Source organism: Tympanuchus pallidicinctus, unplaced genomic scaffold (assembly GCF_026119805.1).
Source record: "Tympanuchus pallidicinctus isolate F22 unplaced genomic scaffold, pur_lepc_1.0 scaffold45, whole genome shotgun sequence".
In the NCBI taxonomy this organism is placed as follows: domain Eukaryota; kingdom Metazoa; phylum Chordata; class Aves; order Galliformes; family Phasianidae; genus Tympanuchus; species Tympanuchus pallidicinctus.
Window position 1 is genome coordinate 328,739 of NW_026294764.1, and position 24,017 is coordinate 352,755.

The window sequence follows — 24,017 nt, forward strand, 5'->3', positions numbered from 1 at the left end:
ACAGGGAACGCGCTCCAGGCGCTTGCAGAGTAAGCTGCGCTGCACCGGGCTTGCTGGGATGACACTCACCGTGCCCTGCTAAGTAAGCATCCCGGCCCGTGATTCAGAGCAGAAGCAACACAGAGGCGCAGCAAACTCCTTTATTTAAGTACCTTTTGCTTTTTCAGAGTCGGGTTTGGGATCTCTTGCAGAATCCTGGGAGATTCCCTCCCTTGGGCTAAACAATGCAAACTCGCCCTGAAGAAACCATTGTTTCTTGAAAGCCTCTGTAAGCTCCCGTGCCTGCCCCGGCCCTGCAGCCCAGCTCAGCAGTTCGGGCGGGTTATGAAACAGGGCAGATGCCAGAGCAGCATTTCTATTATCCACCAGCAAATGATGGGATGCTGTAACCGCTCTGCTCTCCCGTGCAGGGATGGGGTGAGGGCTGCTCCTCGCCGAGGGGGAAATGACATTACAGGTTTGCAAGAGCTGGGCACTTTGTTTGTGCAGAAGCCACCTGACGCTGACAGCCTGTCATTGATTTGCGAAAGCATCGCTTGGCATCGATAAGAAGCTTTCAGGAGAAAGAAGTGGGGCACAGGAAAGCAACAACGCTCAGCTTTTGCTTTGCTGTTCTTTATCCGGAGAGGGAGCACAGCGGACACAGCAGAAAGTCTTTCTTGTGTTGCTTGGGCACTGTGGTCTTGGGCATGGTCTAAGACCATGGCTGTGTGACAGAGCTCGTCCCTTGGGTGAGGTGTTGGGACCCTGGGGAACCAGCAATGATTCAACTCCAGGTGCTCTTGTTCTGAGTCTCAGTGAGGGATCCAGCATCTGTGAGCTGACAGCACCAGGCCTGTGGGTGCTGTTCCCTCAAGTGATGACTGTTGGAGTTTTCTTTAGTGAGAAAACCCCATGGCACAGGAATCTGCTCCTCCTGCCCCTGTCCTGTGCTGAGGGGTCCCAAGAAGCCTCAGCTCCACGTGTCTTCCCCTTGGCCTCCCTCCTCTATCATTGCCCATGGCTGGGCAGGAGCACTGTCAGCACTGCTGTGACCTGAAATCTCACCAACTTTAAGGGGTTTGAGTCTCTGCATAGGACTCCACAGCAATGAGAAACCTCTCAGAGCCAAAACTCAATGCGCGACTCCCCGCCTTGCTGCATCCTTTCGTATTCTTCTTGCAAAAAGTCCTCACTTCCTAAATGCTACCCCAAGCCACTTGCATAGACGGCCCCAGTGCTTTGCCTGGGGGCTGTCCTGACACATCCATGGGGGAAAGCCAGGCTGTAAGGCAGTCACTGCCAATGGCGTGACCCCTGTTGGGAAGGGGTCTCATCCCATCGGCTGACTGCGGGGGTCCACAAAACCCCCATTAGGCACAGTGCAGATCCTGGGATCTGGAGGCTGGGTTTGCAGCTGTGCAGGTAGAGGATGAAGAGGTGGACAGACAAAGTTGGAAGCATCACCCAGATCCCCACTGGAACAGGGCATGGAGTGCAGCACTGCTCCCCTGACCCTCAGTGCTGCCTCCCAGCACGGCCATCCGCACGCCCTCAGCACTGGGGCACCATTTCAACCCAATTTGCACCCAGGGGATGAAACGCCACGAGCAAGCAGTGTGGGAGACCCTCCAGCCCACCACTCCGCACCCACCCAGCAGCACCCACCCCTCTCCCACCCTCACCCCCTTTTTCCTCCAGGACTCCCCCATCCTGGGGGGCAGAGCTGGGGGTGAGGGCAGCAGAGCCGTGTGCCCTGCAGGGCCGCGAGCGGCGGCGGCGGCGGGGAGCGTGTGGGTGTGTGCAGGCAGGGCTGTATATCCAGTCTGGCAGAGGGTGTGCCTGCTCACACGGCGGGGAGCAGAGCTGGGAGAAGGAGCCCTGAGACACGCTGGGCTTGGGGACGTATGGCAAGGAGGGGTTCGGGAGATTAACCCCAAAAAGAGACGCGGTCGCTGTGGCATTGCGTGGTGCGCGTGGTCAGGTGCAGAGCAGCTCCCCGTCCCCTGCGGTTTGCAGCCATGCTTCACTCTCCGCTGAAAACGGCGTTGGCATATGAGTGCTTCCAAGACCAGGCCAGCTCCACGCTGGCCCTGCCCTCGGATCACAAGCTGAAAACGAAGGGCACGGGAAAGCAGCGGGTCCAGGAGCAGGTGATGATGACGGTGAAGCGGCAGAAGCAGAAGTCGTCGGTGTCATCGAGCGTGGGACACTCCAACAGAGGTACCATCCCCTCTGGGGTCAGGGCAGCTGCTGTGGCTGCTTCTGCTGTGAGCTTCTGTGGGGTTTGGTTTATGGGGGACAGAGCGGTTCGTGTCTCTCGTGGCGTACCCCCATGGCCCCCACGGCTGGGAGATGCCGGGGTCTGTTGCATGGGATGGAGGATCTGCGGTGTGCGGATGGGTGCAGTGCCACAGCACAGTGGGGCTGAACTGCTCTTGTCCCCATGGCTCTGGGACATGTTGGTACACTGCTCCTATCCTTGTTCTTCCCAGCTTCAAAGCTGGAGCAGCCGCCTACAGCTCTGCTCCTCTGCAAGCATCCTGTCCTGCAGCTTCACCCCTCCTGTGTGCAGCCAGAGCTCCCAGCATCGCAGCAATGCCTGCACACAGGACACAGACCTGAGCTTGGGATGTGCCTCCAGAGCTCCCGGTGTGTCCCCGTTTGAAGGCTGGCAGCGGTGCAGTGGGGATGCTCTACAGTCCCCTCTGTTCTGAGATGGGCAAGGCAGGGTGCAGGCACCGTGCAACTGCTCCACCTCTGTGCACAGGGCTTGTGCGAGTGCTCAGCTGTGTCCTGGAACCAGGTTTCCTACAGGAACACCTTTCTCCGTGTCTCAAAGCTTGGCAAAGGATTTTTTTCACTGTTCTCATATCAGGAGAAAGCTAATTTGGAGGGCAGCCCAACTTCCACCAGTCAAGAGCTGCAAACTCAGGTGGGCGCAGCAGCCACAACAAAAATCCCCCCTGACTTGGAGCTGCTTTCACCAGCGGCTGCAGTGAGCTCACTGCTCCAGCTGGGGCAATGGGAAGAGCAAAGCCTGGGGCCTTGGGGTACAGATGGCAGCTGGAGCTGAGTCCTTCAGCTCTCCCAGAACATGGGGATGTGTTTGCAGAAAATCCATGTGAGCTGGCGATGACAAGTTGGCAGCAGGAGGATCAGGAGGCAGAACCCAGCACTGGGGGGCAGGTTTGCCAAGGCAATGTTCCCATAGGAGCCCTCCTGGATGCATGCATTGTGCTTGCAGAGATAGAGGGGATGGGGAAGCTCTGCAGGACATCTCCTGCTGCTGCTGTCCATGTGAGGAAGGCCAGGAGGCAGAGGGGGATTGTTCTGCTCGGAGAGGAGCCCAGGTGAAAACTCTGGGAAAGAAATAAAGCAAAGCAAATTCCCAAGCTGCCCGTCTTTACTCAACAATCTCAATCTAAACCCATCCTCCAGACACTTCTGGGAACGTCTGGGAATGGGAATTGCGTGGAAATGTTCCACTCTGGTGTCTGCGTCCCAGGGAAGCTGAGTCACATCCCACTCCCAGCAGCTGCCTGCATTCTCAAGGCAGGTTCAGGTGCCCTCCTGGTGCCCCACAGGTGGCTCAACCTGGAAGCTGCAGTGCCAGAGGGGCTCCCAGCAGGACAAGGAGTTCCCATTTATTTCTATTCTTTCTTTTGGAGCCTGAGACAGGCTGAGCTTTCAGAGCACAGCATTGAGCCACGTTGGCTTTTGCTGCTGCTGGTTCTGAGGCCATCGGAGCAGACCTAGGGAGAAGAGTTAATGTTTCTTACAAAGAGCTGCGAGGAGCCATTGGGATCTGCTAGCAGCTCTGCTCATCTATGTCCAAAAGCTCCTCCAGCATCAGCTACATGAATCCACACGTGATTTCTCAGAGATGCTTCCCAGTAAGATGTGGGATTGGCAAAACATCCTGATAAACCTTTGAGCGCTGTTCCTTCTGCATGCAGTTCCCTGCGTGTCTCTGTTTGGGTATCAACCCAGGCCACTGCATTTTGAGACCTGGTTTGAGCAGGAGAGCTGAGCAGAGCCTTCTGCTGCTTCAGGAATGCATGCACCCCTGCCTGTAGGGTGGGGAGCGCAGGCGTGCATCCCACTGCATGCAGCAGGGATGGGAGGTGTGGCATCCCACAGTTGGTGTTTCTGTGGGGCAGATGTTCTCTTAATATCCTGCTATCAGTATCTACCTAAAATCCACTGGCTGACTGGAGAACAAGGAGCTGTGGCCGTTGTCTGAAGGTCCTGATGTCACCCCCTGCATGCACAACCACGGGGTGTGGGCACAGCTCCAGCAGGGCAACGTGACCCAAACTGGTGTGTGTGTGCTGGGCTTCTGCTCTGTGTCTGGGAACGATGCAGATTTCCATGGGAAAATGAATGTGGTGTCACAGCAGGGGAAAAGGGCAAACCAAGCTGAACTGAGTCCTCCTGGCCATCTCAACCTAATTGGGGTCATTATGTTGATGTGCACAAAGAGGTGTTTGTGACCATGAAGTGCTGGGAAGTTTTCTGTCACCTTCCCCCACTGCGAGATGATTCAGTGAAAGCTCTGCCACGAACCTTTCCGATTATTGAGCAAAGGAAAACATCCAACCCTTCAGCTCATAGGCCACAAGGCAAAAACGCCATCTGGTCACTCCTGCATGAATCTCAGCTTCTGGGGTTCCTCCAACACTTCTCTCCTAGGAGGCATCGTGCTTTGTGCTTCCCACAGGCCTTCTTCTCTTACTACTTTTTTCCTATGTTTAATCATCCTCATTGTTTTAAAGCTGTGCATGGTTTATTATTGAACCTGTCTAGCCTGCACTACCAGTGACGGGTTCTTGTCTTGCCTTTCCCTGCCACTGATTAATGTTTATTAATATGCCTCCATTGCCACAAAGCTCCCTGTTAGCTTCATGCGTCCGGCTGAAGCCTTCTGCTGTGCTCAACAAATGGCTCTCCTGACATAATTCTTCTCCTCACCATCAGTCTTTTAGCTTTAAAAGGGTATAAAGTTGCCTTTGAAGAATGCAGATAACTCATCAAGAGGGTCCCAAAGCTCAGGCACAGCGTGCTGTAGCAAGGTCTCACTTTGCTCTGTGGTGATCACTAAGAGATGACTGGTGACAGAGAGGGGGGCACAGCCGGCATGTGGTGGTGCTCACAGCATTCAAGCGAAAGCTCTTTAAGGCATAGAACCATGGCATGGTTGGGTTCGAAGGGTCCTTGCAGCCCCCCAGCCCCATCCCTGCCATGGGTTGGCAGCTCACCAGCTCAGGCTGCACAAGACCCCATCCGTGTCCTTGGGCACCTCCAGGGTTGGGGTACCCACAGCTCTCTGGGCAACCTCTTGCATTCCCTAGCTGCTGCGGTTAGTTTTTATGCCCATGAGCTCTCTCCCTGATTTAATGGAGGTTTTAGATTGACCAGTTTTCTCTGGAGACTGTTTGTTTTTATCCCAAAGTCGCAGGACCGGTGAGCACCTCATGCGGTCTTTCTCCTTGAGGCAGTTAAGCTGAGGAATATCCCTTCTCTCCCCTCGGGCTGCTTGCACACATCCCAGCTGCCCCTCAGGAAGAATCAGGCAGAGAGCTGTGTAAACTCGCAGGACAAAGCAAAGCCACCTCCGCCATAAAATCACTGGGTTCTACCTGGCCTTCAGACCAAGGGACAAATCACAGTGCTGCGGTGGCAGGGAAGTGCCTTCTCAAACCAGCAAGGCAGCTTTGAACGTTTGAGGTTTCTATAATTATATATTTACAAGCTCTTGTATACAAGTTCTTGGAGGTGAAGGCAACTCTTTGGCAACTTTGGGCTTCTCACTGCCAGTAGGATGTTGAGGGCCTGGAGAGCATCCAGAGAAGGGCAGCGATGGGTCTGCAGCACAGTGGGGTCTTACAGGGACGGGGAACTGGGGTGGTGCATTCTGGACGAGGCTCAGGGGAAACCTCATCACCTGCAGCTCTTGAGAAGAGGTTGCAGCGGAGAAGTCAGCCTTTGCTCCAGGTGACAGTGATAGGATGAGAGGTGATGGCCTCAAGTCGTGCCAGGGGAGGGTCAGGCTGAGGAATGGGAGACATTTCTTCTCTGAAACAGTGGCAATGCACTGACACAGGATGGCCGGGGTGGTGGTGGGGTCACCATCCCTGGAGGGGCTCAGGAATGTAGATGCACATTGCCATGTAGATGTGCATAAGGGACGTGGTTTAGTGGCTGTGATGGGTTGATGGTTGGGTTTGATGAACTCAGACCTCCTTTCCAGCCTTAATGATTCTACGATTCTCTATGATTCTCTCTTCAATGTCTTAAAACTACAAGTGCCAAAACTGGACTACTTGTGGTGTCTCTTTGCTCATCCCCCAAGTCTCCAGTGCTGTGCACAGCAGGAATGGATGCTGGGAAGAGCAGCGCCGTCCCGGGGAGGATTGGTCAGATTAACCCATGAGTCACACCCAGAAACGCTTTCTTCCATTTAAGGAAGCTGTTGACTCACAAACAGTGTCCGGAAATTCCAGCCTGCAGATACATTATGTTTGCACAGACTGGGAGAAGGGCTGTCAGAAGTAATTCCCAGGAAACTGTTATGGGATTGCGCTCAGGACTCCCATTGTCAGCCCTGTCCCCCGCTGAGTCACCTGGCCCAGGTTTCCCATTCTAAGCCCTGCCCGCCTTCTGCCAAAGCCCAACCCTGCGTTCCTCCAACGTTTGGTGGGACGTCGTGGGGTGGCACCCAGTCGGTGCCTTTACTTCCCTTGCCATATTGGTGCCCATCTCCTTCGTCCTTACTGGGAAGTCCCGTGCAACTTGATATATAGGAAGCAATCAGGGCTGGAGAGATAATGGGCATCTTGCAGCAATGCTCTATGAATGCTCTGATGTCTATAAATGTGGTTAAAAATGAGATCCTGTCATTTTCTGCACAAGGACACGTCTGTGCAACTGCTCTGCTGCTGCCTACCCTGCATTCCTTGAGGTTCTTCAGATGCTGCTCCCGTTGTGTTGACGACAGAAAGAAAATCTCATTACTGCGTCTATGGGGACAATCTTCCTGAGAAAATGCAAGAATTTTTAGCCACGTACCAAATCAACATAACAGGTTCTGGATGCCTCAGGCACAGCAATAAACGAGATACGTTCTACGGGTCGGTGGCTGTAGGAGACCTGAGTGGCTTCAGGGCCTTTGTGGTAGAGCTTATCCAGTTTATCCAAGAGATGAGTCTTATCAAACAATCAGAGAGATTAGGATATTTCTGACATTACCCACCAGTCTAGGTGCATAACTTGGGACAGGTAAGTCCTGATTCTGTAGCTTGTTAGATATTCAGAGCTTTCCCTGGAAGATAATTGGAGTGTAGGGTTTGCACTTCCTCGTAACGGGACTTGGGATGCCACAATTATTGAGCAGTTTTGAAAATGAAATTCAAATGACTTTGAACCCTTTCGGACCATCAGAAGGGTGTTCAGGTGTAGTGGCAATGCTAAATCACAGCTTGATGCAGTGATGGAACACCTGGTGAGAAGGCAGGGCCAACCAGGGGAGCTCAGATGCATGCAATGTACCTAAATGACCAGAAGGGGTGGACCCTGGCTTCACCTCTTCCTAGCCCTCATTTAAAGGTTGGCAGTGGAGGGAAGGGTGTTTTGTTGGAGATCCCTGTATTTTTGAGGCCTTCTGAAGGTAAGCAGCTGCTTTCCTTTGTTTCTGTGTTTGTGGTTGTTGCAGTTGAGCAGATTCTTACTTGCTGCACTGTAGAACCTTGCTGCTCTGCTGTCATTGCTGCACTTTCCACTGCATTACATAAGGGAATTGCAGCTTAGGAAGAGGATGAATTTCTTCTAGTGCTGATCATAGCCTGTGTTTGTAATGATGGAGTCTAACACGCTTCTGTGAAGACACAGTATGAATGGTGTGATTTGTTAGAGAGTGGGGATGGAGATTGAAGGCAGCAATGGCTGCCCTGTCCCTGGGGATACCCAACGTCAGGCTGGATGGGGCTCTGAGCACTGATGGAGCTGTGGGTGTCCCTGCACTGCAGGCAGTGGGACCAGAGGGCCTTTCAGTGCCCCTTCCAACTCAAACTGTGTGACTCCAGAACAGCACCCCGTCCCTCTCATGTAAGACCTGAGGCACTGCCTGAGATCTTGACCCGCTCTGCTGTTGTCCATGGTAGATCTTATGGCACTTGGTCTTTTCTGCTGAAGGCCTTCAGGTGCCACTTGCAGTCTGGGGCTGGAGTTTCTAGGAGCTTTTTTGGAATGAACATCTTTGGGCTGCCTGCAAGGCAAGGGCTCAACTTACCGACTTTCTATCTTGTGCTTCCTATAGGTTTCCTAACTCCATTATTCTTCAGTGATAAGATGAAAGGATCTAAATTCACTGCGAGGAAAAGACTGGGATGGTCTGCTGCTTGCCACTCTTACTGACGGTGCTTTTTCCATTTACAGGTTCCATGTACGACTGTGTAGCTGATGGTTATGGCTACGGGACGTCCCGGGGCAGTTATTACACCAAAACCCAAATGGGAAACAGCAGCTGGGGATATCCGGTAAGATGCTTTTATCTGGGAGCTGTGGCATCCTCTTGAGGTAACCTGCACAAAGCATCCTCCAGCAGGTGCTGGGTGGGAAGGCACTTCAGAAGTTTCTCTGGGAGAGGTCAGGCATGGCTGTGGCTGTTCCAACATGGATTTCAATGCAGAGGGAGAGGATCCATAGATTGAAGCAAATAGCAACAAGGTGCTGATGTCGATGCTGTATGTGGCTGGGGGTTTTACTGTGGATGAGTTTTAGTTTGGTCTCGGGGATTGATATCCCAACAGCACACAGTGTTTGCAGCTGTCTGAAGGCCATAGGTTCAGACTCGCATCTCAGTTAAGAGGTCTCACGTTAAGATCTTGGAGCGCATCATCCAAGCTGCAATTTCTATTTCTGTGCACAGAAACTTAATTGAACAAAATCAGTGCAGCTGACTGGGGATACCAGGGACTTTGCATCATAACTGTGCTGCTGTTCCTACAGCATATCATAGGATCCTTAGGGTTGGAGGAGACCTCTGAGGTCCACAAATCTGACCCCACTGTGCCTGCTGACCACATCCTTCAATGCCACATCTCCAGGGATGGGGACCCCACACCTCCCTGGGCAGCCAGTGCCACAGTGCAGATGTTTTTAAGGTGTTCTTTGAAACTGGAAAGGGGGTGCTTTGCTTCTCCCAGAGAACACATTGTGTTACAGATTGTCAGAAAATGCAGGTGTAAGACTGTACTTGTCTGTGCAATCAGGGGTTATGTGCCCTATAAGGGCCTGGACACTTGGTTCACTGGGAAGCTCTCTGAGCTACTGGTGTCTCCTGGGGCTGCGTGTTGCTGGTGTTGCCCCCCACCTGGGCTCTGTATTCTGCTCATCCCTGGTTTTCATCAGCTGTGAAGTAAAGAGGTGCAATTCCCAGATCTGGCATTTAAATACAGGAAAAATAAAGGGCTCCTTTCAACAACTGTGGGGCTGTAAAGCAGCTCCCTGACAACCATCAAAGGTTTGAACCAGGAAAGGTGCTTGGGTTGGCTTCAAGCACAGAGACAGAGGGCTGCAGTGTTTCCTGCTGGTTGCCAGATCCTCTGCCTGTTTACAGCATCAGCATTCCTAAGCTTCACAAAGGTTTGTCTGTCATCTGTTCTAATGGCTGTGGTGCACTTGTTTGCTTTAAGGCAGTGATAATGTCACTCAGTGGGTTGGGTGCCAATGCGTGCTCAGTGGGAAGGACTGGGAGCACTGGCACGCCTTTGAAATTTTTATTTACACTGTCTGTCAGCCTCAATGTCAGCTGTTTCAAACTCCTTTGCTGAGCTGTTTAAATCTCAGACGGTGATCTTTCACTGGTGTGAGGCCGAGTGTCCATGATGGAAAAGAGCAGAGCATCCCTGGGGCAGGCATGGACCCCCTGTGGTCGATATCCCTTCCCAGGGAGTTGTGTGAGCCCTCAGCAATGTGCAGCTGAGGGACCATACCAAGCCAGAGGTGGAACCTCAGAGTCAATTATTTGTAATGTTTAAATGATTTATTGCTGTTTGTCTGTTGTGGCTCCTGAGAGAAGTGCATCGACAGGGCTTTGGGTCCAGCACTGGTGCTGCTGTGCTGGCAGATGGCTCATGTGGTCATTGCACAAATTGGAGCCTCCAATAGACACCACAGAGCAGTTTGGTCACTTCTGGTTCACTTCTGGTTCACCACAGACTCGTGCAGCTCACGGCTTCTCTCTGAAGGGCTCTTTTGCACTGGTGGTCTGGGAGGGTCTCTCTCCAGATGCACGGGTCTCAGCAGCATTGTGTTCCTGAAGTTCTTGGTGAAGGCCTTCAGATACGGGCTGAAAAAAGGAACTGGAAAAAAAAGGGACTGGGACTTGTGAAAGTTTCACAGTAGAATTGCTCTTACAAAATGTGGTCTATCTGAAAATCAGCCATTTTGTCTTAACAAGTTGTCTAGACTCCTCCCAGAGCCAACAGAGAGGTGCAGCATGATTCATGTGCTCTATCTTGGAGATCTGTCAGGTCAGGATGAGTCAGCCCTCTGGATGCATCTCCTGCCATGGTCGGAGCAGCCACCTAACAGGACTGCAGCTGGGGCCATGAATCCCGAGTGCCATTGGCACATGGGAACATATAACCTGCAGCCTAAATCTGCTTAACAGATGCTTAGCAGACACCATGCTCCCCAGTCACACTGGGGAACATCTGTTTTGCTTCATCCAGAGGTGTAACAGAAGATCACACTCCCAGCCTCCAGCTTAGGTTGACTTTGTGTGAACTTAGGATCTTGAAATCAGGCAGGTTCTCAGCATTTTTACAAGCATTTTCTATCTGTGATTTCTGGCTCACCAGGGGAAAGAAGATAAAGTAAATCTATTTCTGAAGATGAAGTTGCATTTCCTGCCTAGTGCTGGGGATGCTTCTGAGAAGCCTCAAAGGCCTTTGAAATGCCTGAATTTGCCCATGTATCTCAGGGAAGCAACCTAGTACAGCATCAGGGAGATTACTCTGAATTCTTTGAGAAGTGCAACAGGCCCTGTGTCCGTGCTGCTGCTTCAAAGGGCTGCAGCTTAGACACCGCTTTTATCAGTGCATTGCTTCAGATGGTGACTGTAAATGACATAGCAAGGAGATATGTCATCTGCCCTGTCTCACCCACAGCTCTTAAACACTATTATTCCCAACTTACTGCTTTTGTCTGGTTTTTTATCTTGTTGGGAATCTCAAGCTTTTGCTTCTGAGTTTTCTTCCCTTATGAGCTGCTGGTGTTCCTGTACTAGAGCAATAGAAATGACAGACCTGAAGGGAAGAGCTTCCTAAAGCTGATGGCAGCTCTCTGGATTGGTAAAGAGCTATGGGTAAAACCTTTGATTTGCCCACAGTTGGAGGTTTTTTCCTGATTATTCTTGTGGTGAGTGCCTCGTTGGTGGCACCGCAGGAGCACAGCACTGTGATGTAACAGTCTGGGTAACAGAGCTGGACCCAGCACATGCTGCGCAGTTTCTTTGCCTCACAAGTCAGGGATTGGCTCAGCCTTCAGGGACGAAGCCCTCAGTCCCATTCTGTAGGCTCATGGAGGTTGGGAAGGACCTCTGAGATCCCCAAGTCCACCCCACCATGCCCACAGACCACATCCCTCGGTGCCACATCTCCATGTTCCTTGAGCGCTCCTGGGGATGGGGATTCCTCCACCTCCCTGGCAGCCTTGTTTTGCCCAGTGGCCGTGGTGGGATGCAGCAGTGGGCACACCAGTGGCTGCAGATCAATGTGTTGGGTGATATTTTGTGGTAACTGTGGGCCAGGTGCAGTTGAGCTCACCAGACCCATGGAGACCTTCGTCCCCATGCAATTTGTGTTGCGAGTGGCCACCTGCTCCCAAAGCCATCGGTGCAGGATCTGTGCCAGGGCATGGTGGTGTAAAGCCAGAGCACTGCTTGAGGACCCCAAAAATGGGATTTGTTCAGCTCTGGGCTCCAAGCTGCTGTCACAGTCTGGTGGCCCATGAGTTGCAGCAAGTGTGCTGTCTGCCCAAGTGCAGGTGCAGCTTTGGAGGTGTTCAGCCAGGGTCCGAGGAGGGGAACTCCATGGAAAAGCAGAAGGTGGGGCCACGATCGTGCCATTGTACTGCACATCACTGCTTAGTCAGACCCTGCTTTCCCTGAGAGGTTTTGCAAGAGGCTTTGTGCTTTGGAGGAGCTATCTGAACCATCGGGAGCGAAAGCTGAGCTGCACAAAGAACCAGATGAAAAGACAGCATTCAGGAGAGGCGGGGAAGAGCGTTTCAGAAATGGATTAACAATATATTTGCTGGTTTTGCAATTTTTCTCCCTGCAATGGAGCTGGTAGCAGGCAGCAGTGAAAGCATTTCGCAAGGAGCATCAGGATCTTTCCCCACCCATCATTCAGGGTGGGACGCGGTCATGTTGCATTGCCTGTGCTTTGCCCTGCAGCCTGGGAGAAGCTGCTCCTGACGTGTTTATTCGGAGTCCTTTACTTCTCTCTGTCTGCAGCTCTAGAAACAAACAAATTGCAAGGGAAAGAATTAGAGCTGGGTAATGAACTGATCGCGTCCTCAGATGCAGGAGTCAGAAACACCCAGTTATCTGGGAGGGAAGGAGTGCTGAGATCTGAGCACAGGGCTGTGCTGGGCAAGCCCTCCTCTGTGCTCCTCAAACAGGGATTTTGGAGGAAAAAGAAGAGCCCAACAAAGCCATTGTGACTTCCTCTCCAGCGCCTTTTTTTTTTTTTTCCTTCTAATTGGGATAAGAAGTTAAAGATATCTATTCACTGGTGGCAGTGCTGCATGTTACAGTCATTGTTCCTTAAGAGGTCAGGTAATTTAGACCCAGTGCTCCACACACATTTGCTAATTTTGAGGCAGGTCTTTGCTGCTGGCAGTGAGGGGAAGCACTTAGTGCCCAGGCCTGATAAGAGCACCTGTGTGCTATCAGTGCTCATCTTTGCTCCCTTTCCTCCCCTCCTAGTTTTAATATGAATGAGCAGCTCCCAAGGCTTGGCCTCAAACACACAGGCTCCTTTAGAAGAGCATGCTCACAGCTGGGACACTGCATGTGAGCATCCCGTATCCCTGCAGAGCACCAGGGAGAAGAGGTGGTGACAGTCCCTGCTCTTCTGAGGTGGTTCCAAACTCCTGCAGGGTAGGTGGGATCGCTGTGCTGCCTCCTGCACTGTGTGAGGGAATCCCTGCCCTTCTGCACTGCTTCTTCCCGCTGCTAAGGGTGTAAGATGTGGAGCTGACCCACATGGCCACCACTAATGGGATGCGGGGTGTCAGGAAATCTGGGTGGCTGAGGGGGTCTGAAGGTGAGAGTGATGATCTCCTTTCACTAATGCCATTCTGCACAGGGAGAGCTCACTCTGCACTCACAGCAGAAGTTTGGGGGTGGCTGCCAAGCAGCTCTCCCAACCACATCTGTGTGATGGCATCACCTTTACAAGTGACATCTCCTCTCCAGACAGCAGTGCCTCCCTCCTGCTTTGCTCTGCTCCCTGTCTCCCTGATTGCTGTGTCCAACAAAGAGACAACGTGAGGAGCTCTGTTCCATTGCAGCCTTTGCTCTGAGGTGAAGGTCTCTGGCTTTCCTTGGGGACCATTTTCCATGGGGACATGGTGCTGCTCCTAAGGAGCAGAGGTGGCGTTCTGCCGAGATCAAGGAGCGATGGGGTTGGCTGTGGGTTTGTAGGGACTTTTTGGCAAGCAGCTCCAAAATCCGCTGGAGCTGGCGGGAGGCTCCTCATCGATTTGGAGGCTTTGGATCAATCTCCTGCTGCAAAGAGGAACTCTAAGATACCAATTAGGTCCGTGCCACTTGAAAGAGATTAAAATGGGCTCAGCCAAGCATCTGGTAGCATCAGCAATAAAAGTCATGCACTGACTTTGGTAATGAGCTTCACATCACACGGGAACTATTTTCCCATGAGTTTGCAAAAGGGCTCCCCGCCCTGCCAGGACCTGCACTGACTTGCTGCTCAGGGCTCCCTGCGTTGCAGAAAGAAGGCTTTCCAAACAGGCGGCCGCTTTGCTGCGCCCTTCCCAGGGCTGGCAGGAAGGAGAACAATGTTCTGCTCTGCTCTGAAACGCAGCAGGAAATACAGAAGGGATGATTCCCACCTATAAACATGGACGTGCTCACGCCTTCCCTCGCTCTGCTGGCGGAGAGCCCATCCGAGCACACTGGGAAGCAAACAATAGCTGTAGATAAATGAAGAGCTGGCACTTCCATGGTTAGCTGAATTGGCTTTGGTAAATGCCCAGGGGCTCTGTGGCTGTGCCAAGCTTCTGACAGCCCTCTAAAATAATCCTGGCTTACAGTGACTCATAAAGCAATGTGATGGGGCTCATGTCCAAAGGCTGCTGCTCCAGCCTGCCAGCGGCAAGCCCTGCCAGTGGGTTCCCCAAGAGCCACCCCACACTGTCATGCATTGGCCATGTCCACTGTCATTGTCCTGAGGGTTCCACAGAATATTCCAAGTTGGATGGGACCCATAAGGATCGTTGAGTGCAACTCCTGTGTTCCATCAGGGAGCAGCTGGAAAAATGGAACAGAATGAGAACAGTGTCACCCTTAGAAAGACGTCCTCATTTGTGGTGGGTTAGATCCTTACTGAAAGGTCCCTCATTGCCAAAGTGGACTTGGGTGCTGAGCACCTCTGCTGCATGGCCACCCTGATCATTTCCATGGGGCTGCCCCACTGCCAGGGGAGCCCCAAGGCTCACTGTGCTCAGCTATGTGCCTCATCCTCCCTCTTCTTATCGCATGCAAATTCTTCTTCCAAACCCCTGGGATCACCGTAGGGTGCACCCAGCCTGCTGCCTGCCATGTTGCAGCACTAACAGGTTTTTTCTGCGTCCTTTGGAGTAAATGCAAAGAGAATTTTCTCCCCTTCCAGCAGTTTACCTGTTTAGATGTAAACCTGCAGAGTGAAAGTATCTCAAGTCCTGCTTTGTGCTCAAGTGGCAGAGCAAAGTGGGTCCAGCGTAACTGGATGAGAGGGTTTCTTCTTCTGCCTCCTGACCCGTTCTGAATGCTTCCAGCCGTTACCTGTGCAGCTCTCCAGGATGCAGCAGAGAGGATTCACTGCATTCCTGAAGATCAGTTTCTTAATGGAATTATTTGGCTTAATTAATTAGCATAATGACAATCCTGCTGAGTGTTGGAGAGAGAAATGATGCTGAGCGTGCTCAGGGCTGGGATGAATTGGGGCAGAGCAGCGGGATTTGGGGTGATGCTGCACAGGAGACCAAGTTCTCTTTTGCATGCTGTTTCTATGTTGGAAAATATTGGTTTGGCTTCGTTTTTTACTTCAGATAAGCACAGCTGTGGACCTTTGCACCGTGGGCTTTCCTCACCAAGTGCCAATAATTTCCTTGAGTGAACCCAAGGGGGATGAGGCAGGCCTTTGGGATGGGAAGGTCTCTGGCACCAAATCCATCAGTTCCCTTTATTCCTGTTTACTTTATTTCTTGGAGTGCTGATCACCAGAATGCTGAGCTGAACACACCTGGTCACAAATAAGATTCTTGGCATGATGAGATTCATGAATTCCATCTTTCCATTTTCTCATTCCCATTACTCCCCTCCTAAGGAACTTGCAGGCAGAAGGGAACCAAATACCATAAGGAAATTAACAATAAGTATGGGCAGTGCTGGAAGGCCAGAATGGTTCAACGTTCTCTGTGATGAAAAGTGATGTAATCTCTCACAAGGAGGAAGATCTTTGCCTCCTGTTCTTCCAAGCTGGGATCGAGGCACTTGCTGTATGGCAGGGTTGTGCTGGAACTTTAACTTCTGACTCCAAGCACTTGGTTACCAAATCCTGATCACTGCATCCCCAGATTTCAGGAGAGGGTTTGGAATCTTTGTAAGGGCTGCTGGTAGGCTGTGCTGCCATATATTTTGATGGTTGTACTGTGCTTGGCCCACAAACACATCATGACTTGTGATGAAATTGAGGTATGCAGCATGCAGACCCCTCATGGGGTCTGTGCTTTAAATCAGCTCAGCTGCTGTGTGGGTTTGCTTTGGGTTGAGTGCTTCTTTGCAAAGAATTTGGGTCTGGTCTTCCTTCCTCATGCAGGACACAAAGGCTTTAAGGTCTCTTCCAGCCCGAGCCATTCCATGATTCCAGACTTTATGGTTTGATGACTGGTTGGATTAGATGATCCTTATGGATCCCCTTCCAACTTGGGATATTCAGTGATTCTATGATTCGGTAGTTCTACGACTCCATGATTCTATGACTAGGAGACCAGGTCACAGAAATACCTCAGAGGCACAGGAATGTAATACTGTAATACCCACATGTGAATGGGGCTCGGCAACGTCGACCTCCAGCTCAACCTTTCCTAATTTGTGCTGTCTCCCGTTTTCTTGTTGCCCAGCTGTACAACGGGACCCTGAAGCGGGATGCTGAGAACCGGCGCTACAGCTCCTACAGCCAGATGGAGGGCTGGGGCAGCAAGCACTACAGCAAGGCAGTCTGCAGCCCCAACAGGGCCGGCAGCGACTACTGCTTTGTGCAGAACATCAAGAGCAGCCGGAGCGAGCCCGACCTCTACTGCGAACCACCGCGGGGCACACTGAGGAAGAGTCAGGTCGGGGGTCGGGCAGAGCACAAGGCAACCTTGAACCGCCAGAGCATCTACAGCAGCTGTAGCACCCAGCAAGGAACTACCAGGACAAGTAAAAAAATGCCTGCACGGGCCCTCTCCTGCCCCTCCAGCAACAAACCCGATGTGGTCTATGCCCAGCCCATGATGAGCTGCAAGCAGGATGCGGTTTATGGACAGGCTCAGTCTGGCTCCAAGTAAGTCTGCTGCAGTGGGATGGATCTGGGTAAATGCTGATGTTGCTTCGGAGGTTTGTCCGTCTGAGTTTGTCACCTGAGCTGCTTAATAGCCACTGGAGATCTGTTGACAAGCGTGCGGTGTGCTTAATCGCATCCTGCAGTGGCATCTAAAGTGGGTCAGATGAGTCATGCTCAGAGGGCTTATTTCTCTTTATGGACTATGGAGAGAGACCAACGTGGCTGGTTCAGTGCAGATGTCTCTGCTGTAGCTGTGCGATATTGGGCAAGATGCTGCCTGGTGCCTCTGCAGTGGTTTTAGCTGTCAGCTCCTTTGCAAGATGAGGGTGGGGATGTGAAGAGCAAAAAGGGCTGGTGTGCAGTCTGGGTGTCTCTCCTGGCTGTCACCCTGCTCTGCTTTGGCAGAGAACCAACCTTAAAAAAAAAAACAACAGCTGAAGGAGTTTGTTCCTGAGGGTCTGACTCAGGGCAGAGCTGAGAACCTGGGAGCAGTCATGTTTCCCTTCTGCCTTCCCACCCAGCCTTGCTTCTTTCCTCCAGTTCAGGTTCCAGAAAAATAAAAAGAACAACACTTGAGTCAGAAGTTAGAAGAAAAAAAAAAGCCTAATTGGAATAACTGATATAGCTAAGACAGATTGGAAGCTATTCCTTTTCCTTTCTGTCCAGAGCATCTAGTCCCATTGAACTAGGAATTATGCAGTGGTCAGGATTGTCTTCCACGTCCCATTCAGCACCAGGCCCCTTCTTGTAAATGTTGCTGCAACAAGAGCACAGCAGTGAGCTCAGACACCCCCAAGCTGATGTATCTGCATTGCAGCAGAGCTGTCACAGAAACAAAAACTTTGGGGGCTTTGATGGCATTGAAATGATGCTTATTTAAGAGCTGCCCTGATGCGAGTGGCTGCGGTGCCTCCAGCTTTCGAGCACAAGCCGTGTTCTGCTGCCCACAGCAGCCTTGGAGGGTATCTTGTGATGCTTTATCAGGCTAGAGAAGGTCTGCATCTTCAGGGGCTGCTGCATCACTGTCCAGCAGTGCCTGCCCTACCCAGGACTTACCTCACCTCCCATGCAGGAACTGGAACCTTTTGAGCTCATTTCTTGTGCTCCCTGTTGCCCTGGGGAGTTTGCTCACTGTAGGACGTAATGTGAGGCTGCTTAACTGACAGCATTGCCTCGGTGTAGCTCACACCACACAGGGATATTTATTGAGCTTCTGACCCAAATGTGTTATGGAGAAAATCCCCTCCTGCAGTTGGCAGTGCCCACATGGTGCCCTCGTTCACATTGGAATGCTGGGTTAATTCTCTGCTCAACCTCCTTCATTTGCATTGAGTAGGGGAATAAGCACTGGAGTGTGTTTGCCAAGAAGTGTTATTTGCCCATTAATTAACGTGTGGTCAGGAAACCTTGTCCTCCTGTGTGCCCAGTTCCCTTCAATCCGACACATGCAAAACCAGCCCTGGCCAACCCAGAGCACCAGTGGCAGTGGCTTGCTCTATCCAGAAGCTTTGTAATTCTTCTGGATTGGGAAACAGAAGCATTCCATAAATGACAAGTAACTTGTCTTAGGGAATTTCTGTCTAAAGACCATGAAAATATCGTGGGAGGGACGACAGAGAGATGAATTGCAGGACAGCAGTCGGCTCCTGCCCTGGGAAGGTGTCTGCTGGTGCTCGTCCCATGCAGGCAGGCTTCTCTGGGGCATCCCAGCATCACACTGCACAGCCCTCGGGTTGCAGACTTGGTCGTTTCTTTGCAAAAGTCACTTGAGGAATAATGGTGCTTATGGAGGAGAGCTGCTGGTGCGGTGGAACGCTGTGCAGCGCTGGATGCCCTCTGGCTGGGGAGTGGCTCCGTTTAGACAGTTCTCCTGGCTTGGGGCATGGCTCATCTGGCAGAACTGGTTCTGGTGTGGAAATGAGGGCTTCAGTCCTCGGCTCAATGGGGGCTGTGCCCCCTGAGTAAATCTGATTGGGCTGGGGCACACACCCTGCTTGTGTGAGACTGCATTGCTGGCTGCCTTATAGGAGGAGAGGCTGTCAGCTGTCATCTTTGGAATTCTGGAAGCGTGCTCAGGAGTTGTCCTCTTTGAACAGATGATCTACCTGGAAAGCCATTTGCCTGCATAGACTATCTGGAAGGTTGCAGTTAGCCTTGGTCTGGAGCGTGCTGTTGTCCTTGGAGATGGGTTAGGATCGTATCTGGGCTCTGCTGTGCAGGACTTCTTTGGCTGGAGGACTCCGCATTTTGAGAGCTCAGCCTGGATTTGGGTAGCCTGGTCTTTGGGAAGGGAGAAGTTTGCTTGTAGATACCCCATCGTTAACCTCTAGATGCAGGAGGAAGGTTTAGCTGGGCAACAGGTGCCAGCAAGTCCCTGTTTGAGGCTCTGGACTTCATATTCTAGTAGATCTTCAGGCAGAGGTTTTGCCTTTATAGCAAACATGGTTTTGTGTTCAGCTTTCACAACAGAAAGTTTCCACACCCGCCTGGCTCACCGCATAGTGATAACAAAAGCAGTAATAAAAGATGTGATGTTTCGTGTAGCTCAGAAAAATCTGAGCCTTTCTCCTTCTCCAGCTGGACCTGGAAGCACAGGAAAACTATTTTGTTGTTTAAGCTCTGTTCTGCAGACGTGTTGCCATCAAGTGTTTGGACATCAGATGGGACCAGGCTCAGAGGATTGGGGTCTTTCAGGAGACCTGGAAACGTGTCATATTTTGGTGCTACTCTGATAAGGGCGTTGGGTACCTGCTGGTGGCTATGGCTGAAGTGCAGGGACAGTTGCTGTATGTCCTGGAACACGGATCCCCAGGCAGAAGTTCAGTCCCTCTGGAAGTATTCTGAACAGTAAAAGCACAGAACGGTTATTGAGAGTCAGAGAAGATGGCAGAGGTGTTTTTTGATAGACCTCCTCTCTTCTGGGATAAGCCCAAGGAGATCAGCATCAAAACATAAACTCCCCAGGGCTATGCCACACAATGAAAGCAGATGCATATAAAAAGACTGACATCTTGGTTTCGTTTTGTTCTTATATGGGCAAGCTACCTCTAAAAATGACCATTTCAGTGTTGGCTCTGTGTTATGTGAAGCTGTCTGCACGGCACATTTGCATCCAAAGCAAACTGGGGTTGCTGCAGTGCTGCCTGGCTCTGGAGGGCTGGGATGTGCTGAGGTCACTCGAGGTTTTGAGTGGCTTCACTCTCATTTGGTTAATGAACAGTGGCATTTGTGAGGCTTTTCTAGCTTCCTCCCCTCCTAGGACTTGTAGACTTAACAGACAGCTTGGAGGCTTAGATCCAATTAGCACAAACTAATCTGCTAATACACAGTGACCCAAAGGCATCAGTATCAAACTAGAGAGTTTGCCTTTCTGTGATAGTGATCCTCAGAAGTATTTGTTTCTCTTCCTCACCTGGATCTGATCATCTAATTTGACTCCTTGAATCATTGCTAATTGAGGTCTCCCTGTTCTGATTGCTTCTTCCTTGTGGAAGAACAGCCTTCAGAGATCTTCCTACCAGGAGCATTGGCCCAGGTTGGAGATGGCCTTACTTCAAGAATTTGTCTTGGAACAAACTGTAGCTCTGATGCTGTTGATCTGGTTATGGAATGTCCTTGACTGATGAACAATCTCCTATACTGTGGGCCTTGCCAGGTGCTTATGTTCTCAGCTGGGAGAAACCACTGCTTCTTCTGAGGCACGTGGGAGAGCCAGATGCTCTGTGAATTTCTCTTGTCAGTGAGCCAGAAGAGGAAATGGAGCTTTTCCCTTCTTTTCCCATGCTGGGAATGTGATGTGCTGGATGTGGCTGGATGTGGCTTGGACATTTAATGAGTGATGTGTAGGAAATACCCTTCCTTGGATCACTAACGAATCAGGCACCCTTCTTTCTCATAGAAATTGCTTCTGGCTTAGGGTTCTGCTTAGCTTGGAAAACAGAGTTATCAACACCACCGCTGTGGTTACGTGTGCTGCATGGCATTGACCTGGTATGTCTGCTCATGTGCTCATGTGCTCCCTCCCTGTCCTGCTGGCCCAGGTCAGGTTCCCAAAGAAGTTCCTCTGGTGCCACTCATGCTGGACCTGATCTCATCCCAGCTCTGTTGTGTCTCACAGAACGTAGGATAGAGTTCCCAGTTTAAACTTCTTTCCAGTTCTGCATTTCCTTGTCTCAAGTGAAATGGAAGTCTCTTGGAGCCAAGTTCTGATGGAGATTCAAATGAAGACAAAGCATATGATGCAGTGATGCTTTACTCAGTGCAGAAATAGAATGTTGTTCATCCAACCTCAGATGCTGTGCTCTTAATGTCCAGTACATGATCGCCATCAGCAGAGGCAGAGATACCTCCAGGGTCAGATTTTCCTGTCTTAGGGTAAATGGTGAGCACACAGAAGCAGATTATTCTATTTCTCTCCACTGACTACACGGGGGCTTAAATGAGGACTTTCCACTGGGTGCAATTTCACGTGTAGTCTTTCATTATGCCTTGCTGTGCACAGCGTGATTGTTGGCTATGGATTTTTTGTATGAAATTTGCTGTAGAATTGTGGAGGTGGTTCGTTGGTGCTGTGGGGGGGGTGAGACTTTTTATATCTGAGGGGGAATTATTTTATCTAATTGTAAGCTCTCGGAGGTGGCGAACTTCTCTGGGTGTCCTTTATAGAGCTGTGTTCTTACATTTCTTTGGAACAATCAAACCTATTCTGCATATCCTGTGCCTCCAAAAGGTCACACTGCACTCTCACAGCAATATTTAATACCTTAAATATAAGGTTCATTTCAAGATCTTATTAAAAATCCTCTTTTATTAGAGGCTGTGGGATTGTTTGGTGTTGTCAACCCATCCCAGCCAAGTTCCCACACTCTTCGGTTTCATTCACTGCTAACAAAATATTTCCCATTTGTATCCTGTCACCAGTGAGGCAGTAATAACCAACTGGGAGCTCTGGGTTTGGCTTCCGTTGGTCCTGAATGTTTTGTGGCCATTCCACAGACAGGAGCGCTGCGTTCCAGAGCCCCTTCATCAGCATCAAAGTTCGTTCATATTTCTGACTTTACAGAGTTAAAACATCAGGGACAAACGTCAGCACTGGTGAATAAATACAAGCCAAAGAGAGCAAGGCTTGATATTTCTTAACAAATCTTCAGGGGTTTATACCCAAGGTTCCAGTCCTGCTCCAACCCAGGGGTGCACAGCCCTCCTCCAGACTGTGTGCAGATTCCTTGCGTGGTGGATGATGAACAGCTTTTCTGGAGGGCTTGGAGACTGCCAACAGAAGCACACCCCCCTGTTGCATTGCCTCCTACACCCTCCCAGTGCTGTTAGCAGCATCTCATGAGCTCAGTGGCTGTCCATCCCATGGCTCCAGACGTGCCTGTCTCCTTTTCCTAAGGGATCTGCCCTCACCTTCCGAGACCATCAGCTGCTCTCACATTTTTGCTTCCACCACATCTCACATCAAAGGATTAAATGCTGTGGGAAAAGCCTCTGCCTCCTTCAGATTGTCCTAATAACCTGATGGATGGTTTCATTCCTGTCCACTAATTCTTCTATGTGAACAACAGCGAGCACTGGTTCTCTCTTCCCTAATCCTTCCTAATCCTTCCACCTTCGACATAATTAGACACCAACCAAGATTTTGTCTCTTCTGCTTTGCTGATGGAGTGGATCCATAGTCCATTAGCCCTGGTGGCCTGCTGTATCTTTTCCTCCTTTATCATCTCTCTTCTGAGTCTGAGCGATGCTGTAGGGCCGCACAATGTTTTTGTATGTGAAGTGATGATTTTTGGCTTTCTGTGCTTCTTTTCTTCCTAATAACCCTCAGTACTAAAGTAGCCTATTTGGCTGAGAACTCAATCAATGCTGCTTTTCTCTTTGACACAGAATATGTGGTGATGAGATAGATGGTGGCACAATGACCATCCAGAAAGCCATACAGCTCCTGTGCTCCTCTGATGACAAATACCAGGCCATGGGGGCTTATTACCTCCAGCACACCTGCTTCCAGGATGAGTCTGCCAAACAAGAGGTGAGCAAACTCCTTCAGAGCTTACTGGATGTGATGGCACGTGGGATGGGCAAAATTGGTGTATCTCAATAGCAAGAATCTGTAGGCTGGCTTGATGGAGACTCAAACAACATCAGTCCACACAGGAATAACTTAAGTGGGTTTTTCACCTCTTAGTGGCCACTTTCTGTTATTAGAGGGCAGGTCAGTATCTTAGCACAGGGGAATAGTTACCAAGCAGCAGAGACTCTGACCATGTTATCACCCCGACCCGCTGTGGTGCAGATTGAAGGGATATGCATGGGAGCAGCCACCCAAACATGGTGTTCTGGATGGCACTGCACCCGGTTCCATGTGAATGTCCTGCTCTCTCAGTGTCAGAACCACAAAAATTGCACCAGATCCCACTGTGTTCCTCCCTGTGCATTGCTCAATGCCATTTCAGCCACTCATCGAAGCCAATGTGTTTGTTAGCAATACATACCAAGGCAGTTTATCCCCATCCTGACGTGTCTGCAGCCATGGCAGTGTGGTCTTCTCAAAGCAGCACCCACACACAGGCAGATTTCAGTGCTCTGGAGCAGCAGTGGAGCTGGCAATGTGCAGATATGCCCCTGTGCCCACAGTGCAGCTGAGCTGAGCGTGGGGACCCCATTCCACAGTGCAGTCACTAATTGCAGGGCAGCCACACCCTTGGTTACCGTTGAAAACACTGAACCTGTCCCATCACTTCCCAGAAAGATGTGTTGGAGCAGGTAGATGAGTCACCCCAGAGCGTGCTTTTTTTTGGGTTTGGTTTTTTTGTTTGGTTGGTTTTGGATTTTTTTTTTTTCTTTTTAAAATGCACTCATTCATTTTCTGCTGTCAGCAGATCTCCAGCCAAAAGGTTTGTGTGTCCAAGGAGGCTCCATGTGGCTTTCGTCCCCAGCTGATCTGGCACAGGGAGAATCCTTCAGCTGGAGCTTTGGAGGGATGTGAAGGGATGTGCTCTGCCTTCACACCTCCCCTGCACTTGTGTGTTGTCCTGGAAGTTGGGATTCCCTGGGTCCATCCATGCCTGTCCCTCTTCATACTGAGCATGGCCCACTGACCTCCAGGGTGTTCACCTTCTACCCTGACCTTCTCAGACCATCCTGTGATTTCAGGATGCAGATAAGTCCCTGTGTCATGTCATTACACCACTATGG

The 24,017-nt window shown here is 50.9% G+C and overlaps 1 protein-coding gene across 2 annotated transcripts in view; it reads left to right on the plus strand.

Moving 5' to 3' along the window:
- The first annotated feature begins 1,946 nt into the window (after positions 1-1,946).
- The window catches only part of PKP1 (plakophilin 1), a 33,117-nt gene continuing 11,046 nt past the window's right edge, over positions 1,947-24,017 (plus strand). Inside the window, exons 1-4 of one of the 2 annotated variants that reach the window (XM_052702547.1) lie at positions 1,947-2,202; positions 8,416-8,516; positions 16,396-16,820; positions 22,707-22,851. In XM_052702547.1, the coding sequence (XP_052558507.1) occupies positions 2,001-2,202; positions 8,416-8,516; positions 16,396-16,820; positions 22,707-22,851 (873 nt within the window). In that variant the 5' untranslated portion in view covers positions 1,947-2,000. Of the gene's footprint in view, positions 2,203-7,560; positions 7,649-8,415; positions 8,517-16,395; positions 16,821-22,706; positions 22,852-24,017 lie in introns of those variants that run through there. The other variant, XM_052702548.1, reaches the window with a different exon arrangement.